General features: G+C 40.7%; 1 protein-coding gene across 4 annotated transcripts in view; it reads left to right on the top strand.

Annotated features, from left to right (window-relative positions):
- Positions 1–5,527: 5,527 nt before the first annotated feature.
- Positions 5,528–19,458, top strand: part of CCDC90B (coiled-coil domain containing 90B) — a 65,599-nt gene continuing 51,668 nt past the window's right edge. For 2 of the 4 annotated variants that reach the window (XR_004350990.1, XM_032639301.1), the window contains exon 1: positions 5,528–6,021. Coding sequence is in view for 2 of the 4 variants with exons in the window: in XM_032639301.1 (XP_032495192.1) it covers positions 5,922–6,021 (100 nt within the window). In the remaining 2 variants the exon portion in view is untranslated. The remainder of the gene's footprint in view (positions 6,022–19,458) is intronic. The other 2 variants (XR_004350991.1, XM_032639302.1) reach the window with 1 other exon arrangement.

Consider the following 19,458-nt stretch of genomic DNA (forward strand, 5'->3'; position numbering starts at 1 on the left):
GACAAGCCTCTCGGGCTGGTGAGTGCTGGCCAGCATCGATCCTCTGTGCGGGAATCTCTCCACTTTGCCCTCCTCTCCCCTGTTGCTGCGGTTTCCTCCGTGACTCCGCAGCTTCCCCCCACCCATCCCCCCGTCTCCACCAGTGAAGGGGCTTCCTCATGTGTGGAAACCTTTCCTCCTTCACAGCTCCCTCCCTCCCTCCCTCCCTCCCAGGACAGAGATGCAGGTCCTGTCCCTATTCTTTTGTCTCTGTTTTTTTCTTTTTTCTTTTGCCCTACCCAGGTATGTGGGGGAGTTTCTTGCCTTTTGGGAAGTCTGAGGTCTTCTGCCAGAGTTCAGTAGGTGTTCTGTAGGAGTTGTTCCACATGTAGATGTATTTTTGATGTATTTGTGGGGAGGAAGGTGATCTCCGTGTCTTACTCTTCCACCATCTTGAATGTCTATCACGTCTCCCTTTCTGTAGTTCCAAGTTCATGCCTTAAGTGCTGATAGAATCATGAAACCAATATTTTTATGGTTCTAGTGGCCATTATTCCTAATATATAAATGCAAATATCTACAAAATGCTCCAACTTACAGAGGCTCGCAATCCTGCTTGCCTTTCCTGAGCAGTGTTACATGTGTATCCCTCAGCCTTTCAAGGGAAGGGCACCACCTCCAAATGAAGTGCCATCTTCAGGGGTCTCCCACCACCTAGAGGTCCTCTACCCCAGGCTACTTCTCATGTCTTACAAACGTTCCCTCCTGCCCATAACAGTTTGGAGTGTTGCTGTTTCTGCATTTCAAATTCTCTCATATCCAACCTACACATATTCCATTAATCTGTAGAGGATACCTTTGTCACCTCTGGTCCTCCGGTTCTTCCACAGGAAAACATACACCCCATCATCCTTTGATAGACACATTTGGGCTGTTTCTACCTTTTGATTAATATGACTAGTGCTGCTATTAACATGTGTGTACATGTACTTACTTGAGTGTCTGCTTTAATTCTTTGGATAGACATCTAGGAGTGGGATTGCAGGGTCATATGATAATTCTCTGTTTAACCTTTTGAGGGAAGACCCATTTCTTTTTGAAGTGGATGGGGAATTCTTTGTGAAAGGGGATGGATGTTTTCCTGTGGAAGACCCAGAGATGACTGGGTATCTTCTACAGAGGGCAAGACTGTGTCTTATGTCTGGATTCTCATGGCTTAGCACCGTGCCTGGCACCATAAGTACTGCTCAAGGATTAGTTGAAGGAATAAATGAAAACTCAATGAGAGACACTATCAAATACAGTGTAACATTGCAAGGTATATAATGTTTTAACAGTTTTTTTTATCTTTTTCATTTCTTTCAATCATTCTTTCCTTTGATTCCTTGTAACTAGCAAACTTGTAATGGGTTGTCATTGCCGGGCCCCTAATACAATCAGGAAAACTGTCTCCCCATATTTGTGGGGACAGGGGTTGGTGGTCCCTTTCAAGACATGAAAAATGTGATGTTAATATAAAATAACACAAAGCTTTTGTGACAATGAGCCCCTCTGACTCAAAGATTACAGAAAAACTGTAAAATTTGTTGCAGAAATAGGGCAAAGGATTGTCTTCGGTTCAGTCCACATATGCCCTCTAGTGTCAAAAACTTCAAGTAAGCTAAGGAAGGAAATGGAGTCCATTGGGTCCCAACAGTCTCTCTCTCAATGCCTCACTCACCTGCCTTAAAAAATACACTGGGATTCCTTCATATCACCTATTCTAAGAGAAAATAACTGACCGATGTGAGTGGCCCAGGCTGCATCCACTCTCCTTGAAGTCACCAGAGCTACATTCACAGAGCTGGAGGACATCCGGCTATCTCATGCAATTATGTCCAACCTGGGTCCCCAGACCTCTGGGCATCAGAGGAAAGAGTATTGGGGTCCTCTAGAGGGTCCTGGCATTTCAAAATGCCTAAGGAAATCGTACTGTAGCTGGAGATGAAACTGGAAACCACCAAAGAAATTGGCAAGTACCTTTTCCTTCAGCTGGAATTAATCAGCTTGGTGTTGGATCGTCACTGCTTCTCTCCCACTTGCTAAGTGGTAGTTACCTATGCCTTGAATTAATTACAAATAGGAAAATAAGTAATGATTTTACATATGTGGTGGGTAAAGAGTACAAGATATGTTTAAATTGGGGACTCATAAGGGTAAAAACATAATAAAAGTGGTCCTTCACAGTGAAAACTTCAGGACCCACTTCCCTGCTACCCTATTGGCTGGCCTCTGAGGTATGGATTAACTAGGTTGCTTTCAAGAGGGAACATGTCTCATGGCCAGGTCCCCTCATCAGACATTGGGAGTAGCAAAGATTCTTCAGCCTGCATTAGTGAATGGCACATAGTGTTTTCTGGAAAGGTGCTCACACTCGCTTTTATCTGTTTGGGCTCAAAAACTTTTGAAATCTCCCAAGAGTCTACTCAAAATTCTACCCAAATTATTTAGTCCTTTTTTCGTCTTCTTTTTTCAGTTTTATCTCCCCAAATTCCACCCAATCTTCCAAATAACTCCTATGCCCCAATCTGTCAGGTCTTCTCACCAAACTATGATTATATTTTTTTTTTTTTTTTTTTTTTTTTTTTTTTTTTTTATGCGTTACGCGGGCCTCTCACCGCTGTGGCCTCTCCCGTTGCAGAGCACAGGCTCCGGACGCGCAGGCTCAGCGGCCATGGCCCACAGGCCCAGCCGCTCCGCGGCATGTGGGATCCTCCCAGACCGGGGCACGAACCCGTGTCCCCTGCATCGGCAGGCGGACTCTCAACCACTGCGCCACCAGGGAAGCCCTATGATTATATTTTGAACGTATATTCATTCATTCAACACATGTTTACCAAAGGTTCATTATGGTCCAGGCTTTATGCTAGGTGTTGGTGAAAACAGTGACAGACGTGCCTCTACCATCATGCAGGATACAAGTAAGAAGTGTCGTGACATGGGAAAGTTGGGTTGCTACAGGAGTCCATAACAAATAGACGAAATCTACATGTGGGGAGAGGAGGGACCCCCCCCCCCAAACGGGTGTGAGTTAAACTAAGATCTGAAGGATAGGAAGAAATGAACCAGGTAAAGAGGAAGAGAAAGGGCTCCAACTTGAGAGAACACCATGCACAGAGGCCCCAAAGTGGGAAGGAGCATGGAGATTAATTTAATTAATTAATGAATTAAATGTCTTTGTTTACTCCAATCCTCTCTCCTAGACCTTGTCCCTACAATCTCTGCCCACGAAAACCCTTAAAAAACCCTCAAATCTTACCTTCTCTTGCTAACCATGACCGAAAAGTATCATCCTCAACTGAACCAAAGGATTTTTTTTTCTGTAACATTTAAATGACACCAATCCATTACTGCCTTGTGTGGAAGCTATTAGCACACTTGTTCTATTCTCCCAGTTATATTATACGTTCTGGGAGAGCAGAAGTCTTTGCATATAGTAGGACCCAAATAGTTGTTGGACTGAGTTATGTTTCTTTACATTCCTCACACATCTAGCCTTAAACTAACTAGCCGGCATACAGATATTTCTGTGAGTGAAATTAAAAGAATGAAAAATGTTTTAAAGTCCAGTGAAGGGCAACGATTGTTAAGAACTGTGAAGGGTCTAAGATCTTACCTATTTGCAAGACAACAAGTTAGCCTGCCACAGTTGCCTGGATGTTGGCAGAAGACAGGAGGCTCCTGGGCCAGAGACAAAGGACGTAATTACAGCACAGCAAGCTGCCTGATCATCAGCATATTTGCATCAGTTCCCCTTCCCCTGAGTCCCATGTTGTGATGCAGATAGGCCCAGGTGTGTGCCTGAGTGTGCAGTGGATTGCATTACAGAGAGGAACCCTGAGCTAGAAAAACCCAAAGTTTTTATAATAGGCAGTAAGCATGAGGCTCCATTTGGCTCCAGAGGGAGACACTGCACTTCCCAAGGCTGTTCATTATACAAACTTCCTTAAAAAGAGAGTCCATAACAAAAGGCAAAGAGAGCCTCTGCTAACGAGCCATGCAGAAGCATGAGAGACCCATGGAGAATTACTTCTGAACATTGGGCAAAGTCAACAGGCATTAGTAATAAAAATAGCCACTGCTTGTTAGGTGTTCATATGTGCCATGTACCGAGCTGAGTATTTTATATGCATCAGCTCCTTTATTCCTCTCAACGCACGAGAAAATATTAACACATTTATGGGAAAACATTTTTATCAATTAAGACTTTCAGTATACAAATGATAGCAACAATGGAGAATTTGGAAACACAGGAGCCTTAGGAAGGTCTCAGGAAGTGGCTAAATCTATTAGCTGAATACCACCTGGACTCTCACTCCATCTGCTATCTCTGCTTCTGCCTTTCTGTACTTCTCTGGCAAAATTGTGACTGTGCCAGCTCCCAAATTCACTTGCTGTAGTGCCAGCGAACTTCAGAAGATGATTAAGAATCCCTGAATCCAATCGCCAATTCCATATTCAATTCCAAAGAATATGATTGGCCCAGCATCAACACTGTGTATTTGTGTTGGGAAGAGAATTTTACAGTAATATAAATAACAAGAGGTATAAAAGAGGTACACTTTTTTTCATAATCATTACTGAATTTAAGGTAATTTGTGTTCCCACTTACTGATCTGTATCTCCCAGGCTGTGAGCAGCTGCAGTTGTTTTTATTAACAATGCCTGTTGACTTTACTCATATCGTTTAACAGAATTATAGTCACATTGGGGATATATATGTATATATTCAATTTTTCGAGTTTTATATATATTATTAAAATTGTTTTCCAAATATGTTATACTAACATAAATTCCTGCCAGCAGCTTGAGTGACCCTATCTGATGGCTTATTTGGTAGAATTGATCATTATTTTTCAGAAAATCTTTAACAGGTAAGAATCGGTCTATCTTTAGGTTTGACTTTTTTTTTAACTGGTGAGATTAAACTTTTTTTTTTTTTTTTAAGGCATTTATATTTCCTCTCCATTTATTTTTCTGTTAAAGCCCTGGCAGGAAGCAAGCGTTCTTTTAATGTGCCTCAGTGCTTAGAATAGTGCTTGTCAAGAAGATGACGCTCACAAAGCTTTAAAAACAAACTCATAGATTGGCCAACCCAGTGGTAACTGTTTTACATCCTTGTAAGAATAATTAAGCCACTAAAACCTAACAATTGTTTACCATTTTAGAATTTACACAGAATATATTGGCACATTTGAACCCCACAACTACTGTGTGTTGTTATTTTCAACATTTTACCATGTGGGGAAAAGTCTGGAGTACTGAGGTCTGAGAGGGATAAAGATTTAAAATCTTGTCTACCGTAGAAACGAAGGAATTCAGCTTCCCTGAAGAAAGCGACTAAACCAAATACATTTCGTCCTCCTGTGCACGAGAGGGCGAAGCAGCAGGATATGAAGCAGCAAGGAGGGGCCCGCGGGACTACACTTCCCAGAAGGCCTCTGCGCGATCCCCCGGGATGCTCAGCGGCCGAGGACTGCACTTCCCAGGTTGCCGTGGGGCTAGACGTGACTCTGTCTCCCACTGAGCCAAACGGGAAATGGGCATTGGCTTTTCGGTGGGAGTTGGCTGTTGAGCTGTACATCTCATTGCCTGGAAATGGGAGCCGGAAGGTTCTCAAACAAGATTCCGCTTTCTTAGGGCGGTAACAGCGTGCACGGGTTAGGGAGGGGAGGTGGGAAAAGCGGAGCCGCTCTGAACCATGCTAGGGAACTGTGGGTCCGTCTGTGAAGAGGCCCAGCTTTGCGGGACAGCTGTGTGAGCCTGCGCCGAGAGACGCTCGTGTGACAGGCCGAAAACTACACTTCCCAGCATCCTCGCGGTACCAGAACTACCTTACCCAAAAGCCTGAGCGCTATTTATCCAGCCTTTCGCCCTACCCCGCCAGCTGGAAAGCCGAAGACATGTGGGGTCGCTGGTTTGGGCGGCTACTGCGTTCTGAAGGCTGCGGGGCCCGCCGGGTTTCAACTCCCCGCGGGCGTTTTTCGCCGGCCCTGAGGAGAGGTGAGAAAAGGCACCGCATCACCGATGCCTGCGTGCTCTGTAGAAAGACGGTGCCCGTGGTTCGTGCATGCTCGGGCGAGCATGAGGCGAGGGTGCCACGCCTTCCAGCCCACTCCGGGTCCTGGCGACCCTGCTTCCGGGCCTCGCCCCGAGGGATTGAGGCGGGAGGGTCGAGGACGGAGAAGAGGACCGCCTTCCTCTTCGGAGGGCTTTCCTCTGCAGGCCTGGCTTCCCGCCTGGCTCCGCCACTAGAGCCCCGCCAGGCGTCTTTCTGAACCCTTCTCATTATTATTATCAAATGGGGCTGATAATCCCCGCCCTCTCGTAGGTGTGTCGGGAGCAACCGTTAGGTAATCTGTGTTCGGAGAGGCCGTATATTTTTCGCGGCCTGTTCAGACTTAGACTGTGTTGCTTAGGTGCAGTCCTCGAACCCAGGTCTCTGGTAAACTACAGCGTACATTTCAGGTCAGGTCCGCTTTATTTTCGCTGATTTTCAGTACTCTGTAATCACCTAGTAGCCTTTCAAAAAAAAAAAAAGGAAGGAAAAGAAAACGGGAATGCCGTAACTACAAGGGTTGACTGGGAGGCGCAGCTGTTGGCAGTGTGTCCTGGACGTCTGACTTTGAGAGACGTTACCAGAATCTTCTTTCCCCTAATTTAAAAACTCTTTAAGGTTGTCCGCAGAGTAGGCACTTCGTAATAACCATTGTCTGTTCACCTTAAATCTTCAGTGCCGGGTGAACTGAGCCGCCCAGTACCACTACTTTGTGCTGTTTTGCTCATTGTTTCGTTTTACTCACCCAAGCAAGACTGCAGTTGTAGATCCCCCATCTATAAGACCGCTGTTTAGTTCCCAGGGTCCTTGGCAAGGTATTTGTACATATTTAGGTGTTTAGTATACACGCACATCATGATGGGCTTTACAAAATGGACGTAGCATTTTTTTGAACCCTGGAAAATCGCCGCAGCCTCAATCCTTTGTAACCTTTTAGAGCTAATATGATATGTGTCCCTCTTCATTAAACAAATATTTATTGAATGTTTACTGGGTACAAGTAGTTTAAGCTTGCCTCATAATGTCAGTAATCAAGGAATTTGAAAACCTTGACCTCTGACCAAGGGAAGGGTCTTAGTTAACTATCACCTAGTCCCATTCCCTATTTAAAGATAAAGGAAGGGCTTCCCTGGTGGCGCAGTGGTTGAGAGTCTGCCTGCCAAGGCAGGGGACACAGGTTCATCAAGCCCTGGTCTGGGAAGATCCCACGTGCCACGGAGCAGCTGGGCCCGTGAGCTATAAATACTGAGCTCTGCGCGTCTGGAGCCTGTGCTCCGCAGCAAGAGAGGCCGCGACAGTGAGAGGCCCGCGCACCGCGATGAAGAGTGGCCCCCGCTTGCCACAACTAGAGAAAGCCCTCACACAGAAACGAAGACCCAACACAGCCAAAAATAAATAAATTTATAAAAAAAAAAAAAAAAAAAAGATAAAGGAAGGCACAGGAAGGTTTGTCTAAGTTTTGTGACCAATAGTGCTGGATTCCTAGTTCATTACTACTTCCCAAACTTAGCAGAACATCAAAAACACTGGGGGTGCTTTAAAAAACACAGTTTTTGGCCCTTCCGCAGAACTACTGAGTCAGTCTGGAGAGGTGGACCCCATAGATCTCTCTGTTAGTTTATTATTTAATATATTAATCCTGATAATTCTCATGCATCTAGCAAAGCATACGTCTACAGACCAGCATGTAAAAATATATATTAATGATCACCCACATCACTGAAGTGTTGCACCTCTGAAGTTAGCAGTAAATTTTTAAAATTCTTTAAGTATAGTTGATTTACAATGTTGTGTTAGTTTCAGCAGTGACTCAGTCATATATATATATATATATATATATACACACACACACACACACACATATATATTTTTCAGATTCTTTTCCATACTTTATTTTTGTCTTTTTAAAAAGTTTTTATTGAAATATAGTTGATTCACAATGTTGTGTTCCAAATGTATAGGAGAGTGATTCAGTTATACATATGTATATTCTTTTTTTACATTATCTTCCATTATAGGTTATTACAAGATATTGAGTATATCCATTATACTTTATTACAAGATATTAAATATAGTTCCCTGTGCTATATAGTAGGACCTTGTTTTTTTAATCTATTTTATTGATACATATAGTAGTTTGTATCTGGTTTGTAGTAGTTTGTATCCGGTTTGGGTTTAGTTTGCTAAACCCAAACCCCTAATTTATCCCTCCTCCCACCCTTTCCCCTTTGGTAACCATAAGTTTGTTTTCTATGTCTGTGAGCCTGTTTCTGTTTTGTAAATAAGTTCATTTGTATTATATTATATGCCACATGTAAGTGATATCATATGATATTTGTCATTCTCTCTCTGACTTCATTTAGTATGATAGTCTCTAGGTCCATCCATGTTGCTGCAAACAGCATTATTTCGTTCTTTTTTATGGCTGAGTAATATTCTGTTGTACCACATCTTCTTTATCCATTCATCCATCAGCGGACATTTATGTTGCTTCCATGTCCTGGCTATTGTAAATAGTGCCACAGTGAACATTGGGGTGCATGTATCTTTTCAAATTATGGCTTTCTCTGGATATATGCTGAGGAATAGGATTGATGAATGATGTGGTAGCTCTGTTTTTATTTTATTTTATTTGTTTTTTTTGTTTTGTTTTGTTTTGTTTTTTGCAGTACACAGGCCTCTCACTATTGTGGCCTCTCCCGTTGCGGAGCACAGGCTCCGAACGCGCAGGCTCAGCGGCCATGGCTCACGGACCCAGCCGCTCCACGGCATGTGGGATCTTCCCAGACCGGGGCACGAACCCGTGTCCCCTGCATCGGCAGGCAGACTCTCAACCACTGCGCCACCTGGGAAGCCTTGTTTTTATTTTTTTAAAGGAACCTTCATACTGTTCTCCACAGTGGCTGTACCAATTGATATTCCCACCAACAGTGTAGGAAGGTTCCCTTCTCTCCACACCCTCTCCAGCATTTACTGTGTGTAGATTTTTTCATGATGGCCATTCTGACCGGTGTGAAGTGATACCTCATTGTAGTTTTGATTTGCATTTCTCTAATAATTAGTGATGTTGAGCATCTTTTCATGGGCTTTTGGCCATCTGTATGTCTTCTTTGGAGAAATGTCTATTTAGATCTTCCGCCCATTTTTTGATTGGATTGTTTGTTTTTTGATATTGAGCTGCATGAGCTATTTGTATATTTTGGAGATTAATCCCTTGTCAGTCACTTCGTTTGCAAATATTTTCTCCCATTCTAAGGGTGGTCTTCGTTTTGTTTATGGTTTCCTTTGCTGTGCAGAAGCTTTTAAGTTTAATTAGGTCCCGCTTGTTTATTTTTGCTTTTACTTCTATTGCCTTGGGAGACTGACCAAAAAAAACATTGATATGATTTATGGCAGAGAATGTTTTGTCTGTGTTCTCTTCTAGGAGTTTTATTGTGTCACGTCTTACATTTAAGTCTTTAAGCCATTTTGAGTTTATTTTTGTGTATGGTGTGAGGGAGTGGGGTTTTTTTGTTTTGGGGGGTTTTTTTTTTTGGTTGTGCCACACGACATGCGGGGTCCTTAGTTCCCCAACTAGGGATGGAACCCATGCCCCCTGCAGTGGAAACACAGAGTCTTAACCACTGGACCACCAGGGAAGTCCTGGGAGTGTCCTAACTTCATTGATTTACCTGCAGCTGTCCAGCTTTCCCAGCACCACTTGCTAAAGAGACTGTCTTTTCTCCGTTGTGTATTCTTGCCTCAGTTGTCAAAGATTAATTCATCATAGGTGTGTGGGTTTATTTCTGGGCTCTCTGTTCTGTTCCATTGATCCATATGTCTCTTTTTGTGCAATACCATGCTGTTAGGATTACTGTAAGCTTTATAGTATTGTCTGAAGTCTTGGAGGGTTATGCCTCCAGCTTTGTTCTTTTTCCTCAGGATTACTTTGGCAGTTGTGGGTGTGTTTTTTTTGTGGTTCCATATAAATTTTAGGATTGTTTGTTCTAGTTCTTTGAAAAATGTCATGGGTAATTTGATAGGGATCGCATTAAATCTGTACATTGCTTTGGGTAGTATGGCCATTTTAACAATATTAATTCTTCCGATCCAAGAGCATGGGATATCTTTCCATTTCTTTGAATCACCTTCAGTTTCCTTTATCAATGTTTTATAGTTCTCAGCATATAAGTGTTTCACCTCCTTGGTCAGGTTTATTCCTAAGTTTTTGTTTTGTTTTGATGCAGTTTTAAAAGGGATTGTTGTCTTACTTTCCCTTTCTGATATTTCATTTTTAGTGTAAAGAAGTGCAACCAATTTCTGTACATTAATCTTGTATCCTCCTACCTTGCTGAATTTGTTTATCAGTTCTGGTAGTTATTGTGTGGAGTCTTTAGGGTTTTATGTATATAGTGTCATGTCATTTGCATATAATGATAACTTTATCTCTTCTAATTTGGATACCTTTTCTTTTTCTTGTCTGATTGCTGTGGCTGGGACTTCTAATACTATGTTGAATAGAAGTGGTGAGAGTGGGCATCCTTGTCTTATTCCAGATTTTAACGGGAAGGCTTTTAGCTTTTCACCATTGAGTTATGTCGGTTGTGGGATTGTCATAAATAGCTTTTATTATGTTGAGATATGTTCCCTTTATAGCCACTGTGGCAAGAGTTTCTATCATGAATGGATGTTGAATTTTATCAAGTGCATTTTGTGCATCTGTTGAGACAATCATGTAGTTTTTTTCGTATTTTCTTTTGTTGGTGTGGTTTATCACATTGATTAATATGCATATGTTGAACCATCTTTATGATCCTGGGATGAATCCAACTTGATCGTGGTGTATGATCCTTTTTATGTGTTGTTGGATTTGGTTTGCTGTTATTTTGTTGAGAATTTTTTCATCTATATTCATCAAAGATATTTGGCCTATAATTTTCTTTTTTGGTAGTGTCTTTGTGTTGTTTTGGTATCAGGGTGATGGTGGCTTCAGAGGATGACTTTAGAAGTGTTCCCTCCTCTTCAATCTTTTGGAAGAGTTTGAGAAGGATCGGTATAAGTTCTTCTTTGTATGTTTGGTAGAATTCTCCAGTGAAGCCATCCCAGTCCAGGACTTTTGTTTGCAGGGAGTTTTTAAATTATACATTCTAATTCACTTCTAGCAATTGGTTTGTTCGTATTCTCTCTTCTTGATTCAGTTTTGGTGGGCTCTATGTTTCTAGAAACTTGTCCATTTCTTCTAGGTTGATGAATTTATTGGCATATAATTATTCATAGTATTCTCTTACAGTTTTTGTATTTCTGCAATTTCAGTTGTTATTTCTCCTCTTTCATTTCTTATTTTGTTTATCTGGGTCCTCTCCCTTTTCTTCTTGGTGAGCCTGGCCAGATTTATAGATATTGTTTATCCTTTCAAAAAACCAGCTCTTGGTTTTTTGTTTGTTTGTTTTTAAGATTATTCTTTTTGTTTTGTTTTGGCCACACCACGCAGCTTGCAAGATCTTAGCTCCCCGACCAGGGATTGAACCCTTGCCCTCTGCAGTGGAAGCGCAGAGCCCTAACCATTGGACCATCAGGGAATTCCCCAGCTCTTGGTTTTATTGATTTTTTTTCCTACTTTCTTTTATTTGTTTGTTTGTTTTTTGCAGTACGCGGGCCTCTTACCGTTGTGGCCTCTCCCGTTGTGGAGCGCAGGCTCAGCGGCCATGGCTCATGGGCCCAGCCGCTCTGCGGCATGTGGGACCTTCCTGGACTGGGGCACGAACCCCTGTCCCCTGCATCAGCAGGCGGACTCTCAACCACTGCGCCACCAGGGAAGCCCCCTACTTTCTTTTAATCTGTTTTATTTTCTCTCTCTTTATCCCTCTTTTTTTTTGTTTGTTTTTGCACCATGTCGCATGGCTTGTGGGATCTTAGTTCCCCAACCGGGGATCAAACCCAGGCCCTCGGCAGTGAAAGCACAGAGTCCTAACCACTGGATCAACAGGGAATCCCTTTTTTTTTTAATTAATTCTTTATTTTGTTTACTTATTTATTTTGGCCATCCTGTGACTTGCGGAATCTTAGTTCCCCGACCAGAGATTGAACCCAGGCCAAGGCAGTGAAAGTGCCAAGTCCTAACCACTGCACCACCAGGGAACTCCTTATTTTCTCTCTAATCTTTATTATTTGCTTCCTCTGCTGACTTCAAGTTTTGTTCTTTTTCTAATTCTTTTAGCTGGTAGGTTAGATTATTTGAGATTTTTCTTGTTTTTTTTGAGGAAGGCCTGTATTGCTATTAACTTCCCTGTTAGAACTGCTTTTGCTGTATCTATAGATTTTTTATGGTTGTGTTTTCATTGTCATTTGTCTCAAGGTATTTTAAAATTTCCTCTTTGATTTTGTCATTGACCCATTGGTTTTTTAGTAGCACATTGTTTACCCACCATGTAACGTTTCTTTTTCTGTGGTTGATTTCTAATTTCTTGCCATTGTAGTCAAAAAAGATGCTTGAAATAATTTCTATCCTCTTAAATTTTTGGAGGTTTGTTTTGTGTCCTAGTATATTGTCTGTCCTAGAGTATATTCCATGTGTGCTTGAAAAGAATGTGTATTCTGGGGTTTTTTTTTGATGTAATGTCCTAAAGATATCAGTTAAGTCTAATTGTTCTATTGTGTCCTTTAGGGTCTGTGTTGCCTCACTGATCTTCTGTCTGGATGATCTGTCCATTGATGTCAGTGCAGTGTTAAAGTCTCCCACTATTATTGTATTTCCATCAGTTTCTCCCTTTATGACTGTTAGTATTTGTTTTATGTATTTAGGTGCTCCTATATTGAGTGTGTATATGTTAACGAGTGTAATATCCTTTTCTTGTATTGATCCTTTTATCATTATACAGTGTCCTTCTTTATTTTTCTTTATGAGTTTTGTTTTACAGTCTGTATTGTCTGATATGAGTATTGCTACCCCTGCTGTCTTTTCATTTCCATTTGTATGAAGTGTCTTTTTCCCCTCACTTTCAGTCTATGTGTGTCTTTGCCCTAAAGTGGGTTTCTTGTAGGCAGCATAATGTAGGTTCTTCTTTTATTACCCAGTCTGCCACTCGTGGTTGGAGCATTTAGTTCATTGACATTTAAGGTAATTATTGAATAAATAAATATGTATTTATTGCCATTTTAAACCTTGTTTTCCAGTTCATTTTGTATTTCTTCTTTGTTTCTTTTGCTTTTTGTATTTCTTTTTGTGGCTTGATGGTTTTCTTTTGTATTATGCTTGAGTACCTTTCTTTTTGGTGTCTGTGAATTTATTGTATGTTTTTGATTTGTGGTTACCTGGTTTCCAAGTATGTTAACCCATTACTATGTCTACTTGCTTTAGACTGGTAGTTATATAAGCTCAAACGCAGTCTAAAAGATCAACATTTTCGTACTCCCTTTGCCCACATTTTGTGATTTTGATGTCCTATTTTTTACATCTTCATGTTTATCCTTTTCTGTGCATTGTAGTTATAATTGCTTTCATAAAATTTTTTTCTTAATCTCTGTAGTGGTTTATTTAAGTGATTTACTTTCCTATTGTGATTTTCTCTTTCCTATAGATTCTTGCTTCTCTATTTAGAGAACACTTTTCAGTATTTCTTTTAGGATAAGTCTAGTATTACTGTATTCTTTTAGTTTTTGCTTGTCTGAGGAATTTTTTATCTCTCCTTCTATTCTAAATGGTAATATTGCTGGGTAGAGTATCCTAGGTTGCAGGGTTTTCCCTTACTTTGAATATATCTTGCCACTCCAGGCCTGTAACGTTTCTGTAGAGAAATCAGCTGATAGCCTTATGGGGGTTCCCTTGTAACAAATTCTTTATTTTTCTCTTGCTGCCTTTAGAATCCTCTCTTTTTAACTTTTGCCATTTTAACTATAAAATATCTTGGTGTAGGTCTGTTTTGGTTTATCTTGTTTGGGACCCTCTTGTTTCCTGTACCTGGATATCTGTTTCCTTCTTTAGGCTTGGGAAGTTTTCAACCATAATTTTTTCAAATACATTTTCAATCCCCTTTTCTGTTTCTTCTCTTTCTGGGATCCCTATTACGCATAGATTGGCACACTTTATATTATCCCATAGGTCTTTTATGTTGCTTTCATCTTTTTTTTTTTCATTTGTCTTTCTGTCTGCTGTTCTGATTGGGTGATTTCCATTACTCTGTCTTCCAGATCACTTCTTTATTCTTCTCATTATTAATTTCCTGTTTATTGTCTTTAGTTTGGTTTTCATCTCAGCAAATGAGTTTTCTAGTTTAATTGGCTCCCCTTTATAGTTTCTAGTTCCTTGTTAAAATGATCTGTATTTCTATCAATAGCTATTCTTAATTCCTTAAGTATTTTTATTACCTCCTTTTTGAACTCAGCATTTAGTAGGCTGTACAGGTCTGTTTCATTGTTTCTTCTTTCAGGCTAGTTCTCTTGATCCTCTAATTTGGGGTGGTTCTTCTGCTGCTTAATTTTACTTATATTTCTCTGACTGAATTTAGGAGAAACAGTTATCTACTGTGGTCTTGAAGGGCTGTTTTTATGTTGGTGTGTCCCTGCATAGCTTCCATGAGTCTAATATTTTTGCTGTGAGGACACTTTTTAGTATGGATGCCTGCCACATATCCCCTCAGTGTGTTCTGGTCGTTATCCTCTTGATAGGGGGGTGTGATTGGTGTTGTGGTAACCAGAGCCTGCACTGGATGTTGAGCATCGTCTCACCTTTGGTCTGGTTGTCACAGCCCTGTCAGGGGCAGGGTTTGCTTGCTCCCCAGTTGTTGGAGTAGAAGCCCCTAGATCCATGTCTGAGCTGTGGTGTAAGGTAGGCAGGACTGGAGCACTTCTTCTGGTAAAGGAGCCACTGAATATGCCTCCACAGGAGCTGTCCACCAGGAAGTGCACTCTGTCATGTTGCCTGTCATCCGTGTGTGCTCACAGAGTACAATGTTGTTGTCACTCTGTCATGTTGCCTGTCACCCGTGTGTGCTCACAGAGTACACTGTTGTTGGCACTGCGCTTGGCCCCACCTCAGCTGTCGGAATGCAGCAATCAGCCCAAATGTCCCTCAGGTGCTATGCTCACAAAGCCACCAGCACAGGTCCCTAGTGCATTTCCATTGCAATCACATAGGCACCAGTACTGCTGTGGGAGCCACAGAATTAGCCCAGACCCCAGCCCCACCTCTGTGTGCATGCTAATGCCAGACCTGCCTCAGCCATGGGAACACCAGTAAACAGCTCGGATGACCCACAGGTGCTGAGCTTACAAAGGCACCAGCATCATAAATCTGCCAAACTCACATCCTTGGAGATATGGCTCAGGTTTCAGCCCCACCTCTGGGTATGGGCAAGCCACTGGCACTTACACGTTTCCAGAGCTAATAGAGTCAGAGCCATACCAGCTGTGAGCATGCTGGTAATCAGGCTGCTATGGTGGGATATCGCCTCTCCCTTCACACATGCATTAACAGTGGGGCTTCTGTGGCAGACCCAGGCTCCGTTCTGCACACACTCCCAGTTGCAGCCCGGACCACACTCCAGCCACTTTGTGCTATCTCTACTCAGACAACATCAGTCCTCTCCCCGGGTCTGTCTGCTGAAGCTCGAGTTTCAGCCCCCAGCCCCCAGGTGCACTAGCAGATGCGCATCTCAGGATGGGGAGTGCAGTGAGGTGGCCAGGACTGTATGCTGGTCTCTGTTCTGCATGCTGCAAGCCAGTTGCTGCACTATTCCCTAAGTCTCTGAAGCGCCCTATCTATTCCAGCTGATCTCCCAGCCAGTGAAGGGGGTTCCCAGAGTGAGAGAAGCTTTTTTCTTTCACAGCTTCCTCCCAGGGGCATAGGTCCTGTCCCAATTCTTTTTTTTTTTTTTTTCTTTAGTCCTACTGCATTACATGGTGATCTTTCTTGAAGCTTTGATTGTATCAGATCTGCCAGTGTTCACTGAGTATTCTGTGAGAATTGTTCCACATGTAGATGGATTTTTGATGTATTTGTGGGAGGAGGTGAGCTCCACGCCCTTCTATTTTGCCATCTTGATCTCTCCCCTGAGACAAATATTCTTCACTTGGGCCGTCTGAGAAATGATTCTTAGTTTCTTTGCGTGTGATTTACATAAAAATCACATGCCTACACAAAGTATTACCAGCTGCCTCTGCAGTTCTCCTACTCAGGAAAGAAAGCAGACCACTGTCAGAGTGAGGGAGGTGAGGGATGAAGAGCAGCAGCTATGTGTGGACTCTATAGTTTGCTTCAGTTTTACATTTTTTCTCAACTTTGATTCTTTGAAGAGCCAAAAAAGGTACAGAGTACAAATGTTGAAGAATATATTTATTATCGTTATTGTTTTCATAGAACTTTGGCCTACAGTGGCTGCTTTGACTTATAAATCTGACTGTGCATCAGGGCTACCTGTTAAGATTTTAAAGCATTATAGGCTTGGACTGTACCTCAGAACTACTACACAAATAACTCTAACAGTTATGTTTAGGTATATTTATTCTTCAAAATCCTTACAGTTGAGTCTGCTATACAGATAGGGTTGAGAACCACTGGCCTACAGGATAAACTTTAAATACCATTGCATTGCAAGCCATGATCTTCATAGTCTGGGCCAGTCTATTTTTCTAGTCCATTCTCCCTATTCCCTGTATCTACTCTCCTACCTTTGTAGCAGTATTATAGAACTTGCCATTCTCCAGACACCAGATTTTTTTTTAATCTTCCTGAATGTTTCATTTGTTTGTTTGTTTGTTTTTAGCAGAATCTGACTTGTATTTCTTCTTTTGGGACACGGTATAAAAACTAGCCTGGTTGTTTTACTCTGCTTCTCTTTAGGAAGTCCAACCAGGATATACGTTACATGAACTTTTTTTTTTTATGCAGCAGGTTTACATTTCCCTTATCATCTCCATTTCCAGTGTTACTCATTTAGAATAAATCTTGTTTGAGACCCCATGAATTTACAGAAATCCCCAACCTATTGCTAAAATCGCAAATCCAACTATTTTACAACTCATGAAGTGATTTTTATTGATTAATTTTAAAGGTATGAAGCATAAATATCCTTGTTAAGAGTTGGGTACTGTGAAGAGTGCTGAAGAAATATCTGTATAAGGAAGGCTACCTAGTTTTTGGCTTCCTTCTAAGACGGATTTTCAGGCACCCTATTTATCTTCTAAGGAAACTATTATTACCCTCGCTTGTTACCTGCAGTTTCTGGCTGTGGTTCAGGGAGGGGGAGCTCAGAGAAAACCTAGTGATAGGGTGACAAATATAGTCTGATTTGCCCTGGACTATCCATCCCTCAGTTCCAGGCCAAGTAAGATGATTGGTTATTATACCTGGTACATTCTTAGAGTTGAAGAGATGGAACTGACAGTATGGGAGACTAAAATGACTTGAGTTCACAGAACAGATACCATAGAGGAGAATGTGCACAGAGAGAGAACTTCAGAGATTAGCAAAGGATCCACTTAGAGTACTTAATGGAGTAGTGAACAGTGTGTACATATGAGAAGACTGCCTGAGACTAGAGAAAGAACCACTATATATATATATATATATATATATATATATATATGTATGTATGTATGTATGTATATATATATGTACATATATATACACACACCATATATGTACACACACGCACATATATGTATAGTTACATGTATTTAAGGAGAACAGTACCCCACACACCTACAGGACCAGGAACAATGTCTGTTTCCATCAGCCAGATGGGAAAAAACTCATTCATGGGACATTGGGTAGGATACATTTAAGGGTATTACCTCATTAGTTGGGGATAAATAACCCTAGACTGACCACTACTCTGGGCCTGAATAATGTATATTAAAATCCAGACCTAAAAAAATCAAACCGTTTCTGAGTAATTTCAGTGCATTCCAGAATGAAGCTCAAGAATACTTATAAATATATCCACCACCAAACAAGATAACAAACTTATTATTTAGCATCCAATCAAAAATCACCAAGCATGAAAAAATCAGGAACACACAACCTATAATGAAGAGAAAAAAATCAATAATTTGAAACCAAGCTAGAACTGACAGATGTAAGAATTATCAGACATAAACATGTTTAAAAACTTAGAAGATATAGGAAAGGTAAATCTATCAAGTTGAGTTTCTAGATATCAAAAATAGGTTTTATATGAAAACTGCATTAGATAGAATTCCCAACAAATTTGCCTTGCAATATAACTTGTCCTATGTGTCTCTTCCATCTCGTTGTTCCTGAGTTTGGTAGTCTTGATGTTGTCACAAAATAATGTTCCTTTCCTATGAATAAATTTTTAAAAAGTAAATAAAATTCTGCTGAGCTTAGAAAAAAAAATTAGTCTTGCAGAAGAGAAGATTGGAAAATTTGAAAATATAGCAATAAAAACCTATCCAAAGTGTAAAAGAATGTGGGAGGACGAGGTAGAAAAAAGGTTCCAGTGAGCTCGGAGACATCTTCAGTTGGCCTAATATATGTGTAACTTGAGGCCCAAAAATAGAAGGTAGCAAAAAAATTTTGAAGAAATGATGGGTGAAAGTTTTCAAATTTGAGGGAAACTATAAAATGACGAAGCTCAACAAACACTCAAGTACAAGGAACTTGAAGAAAACAACCAAGGCACATCATTATAAAATTTGTTTAAAGCAAAGATCAAAAAATAATAGAAACATCCAGGAAAAAAAATGAAATAAGCATACTAAATACAGAGCAACAAAGATAAGACTGACATCAGATTTCTTCTTGAAAAAAATGCAATTGAGAAAACATTGAGGCACCATCTATAAATTACTAAAATATAGAAAGCTGTCAAGCCAAGAATTTATTTAGGTCTTCTGCCCAAATTTTGATTGTATTATTTTTCGATATTTAGCTGTATAAACTGTATATTTTGGAAATTAATCCCTTGTCAGTTGCATCCTTTGCAAATATTTTCTCCCATTCCATAGTTTGTCTTTTTGTTTTTGTTTATGGTTGCCTTTGCTGTGCAAAAGCTTTTATGTTTAATTAGGTCTCATTTGTTTATTTTTGTTTTTATTTCTATTACTCTAGGAGACAGATCCGAAAAGATATCTCTGATTTATGTCAAAGAGTGTTCTATGTTTTCCTTTAGGAGTTTTATAGTATCTGGTCTCACATTTAGGTCTTTAATCCATTTTGAGTTTATTCTTGTGTATGGTGTTAGAGAATGTTCTAATTTAATTATTTTACGTGTAGCTGTCCAGTTTTCCCAGCACCACTTATTGAAGAGACTGTCCCTTCTCCATTGTATATTCTTGCCTTCTTTGTCATAGATTAATTGATCATAAGTGCATGGGTTTATTTCTGGGCTTTATCCTGTTTCATTGATCGATGTGTTTGTTTTTGTGCTGGTACCATACTATTT

The sequence above is a fragment of the Phocoena sinus genome, chromosome 8 (genome assembly GCF_008692025.1).
Source record: "Phocoena sinus isolate mPhoSin1 chromosome 8, mPhoSin1.pri, whole genome shotgun sequence".
Lineage (NCBI taxonomy): Eukaryota > Metazoa > Chordata > Mammalia > Artiodactyla > Phocoenidae > Phocoena > Phocoena sinus.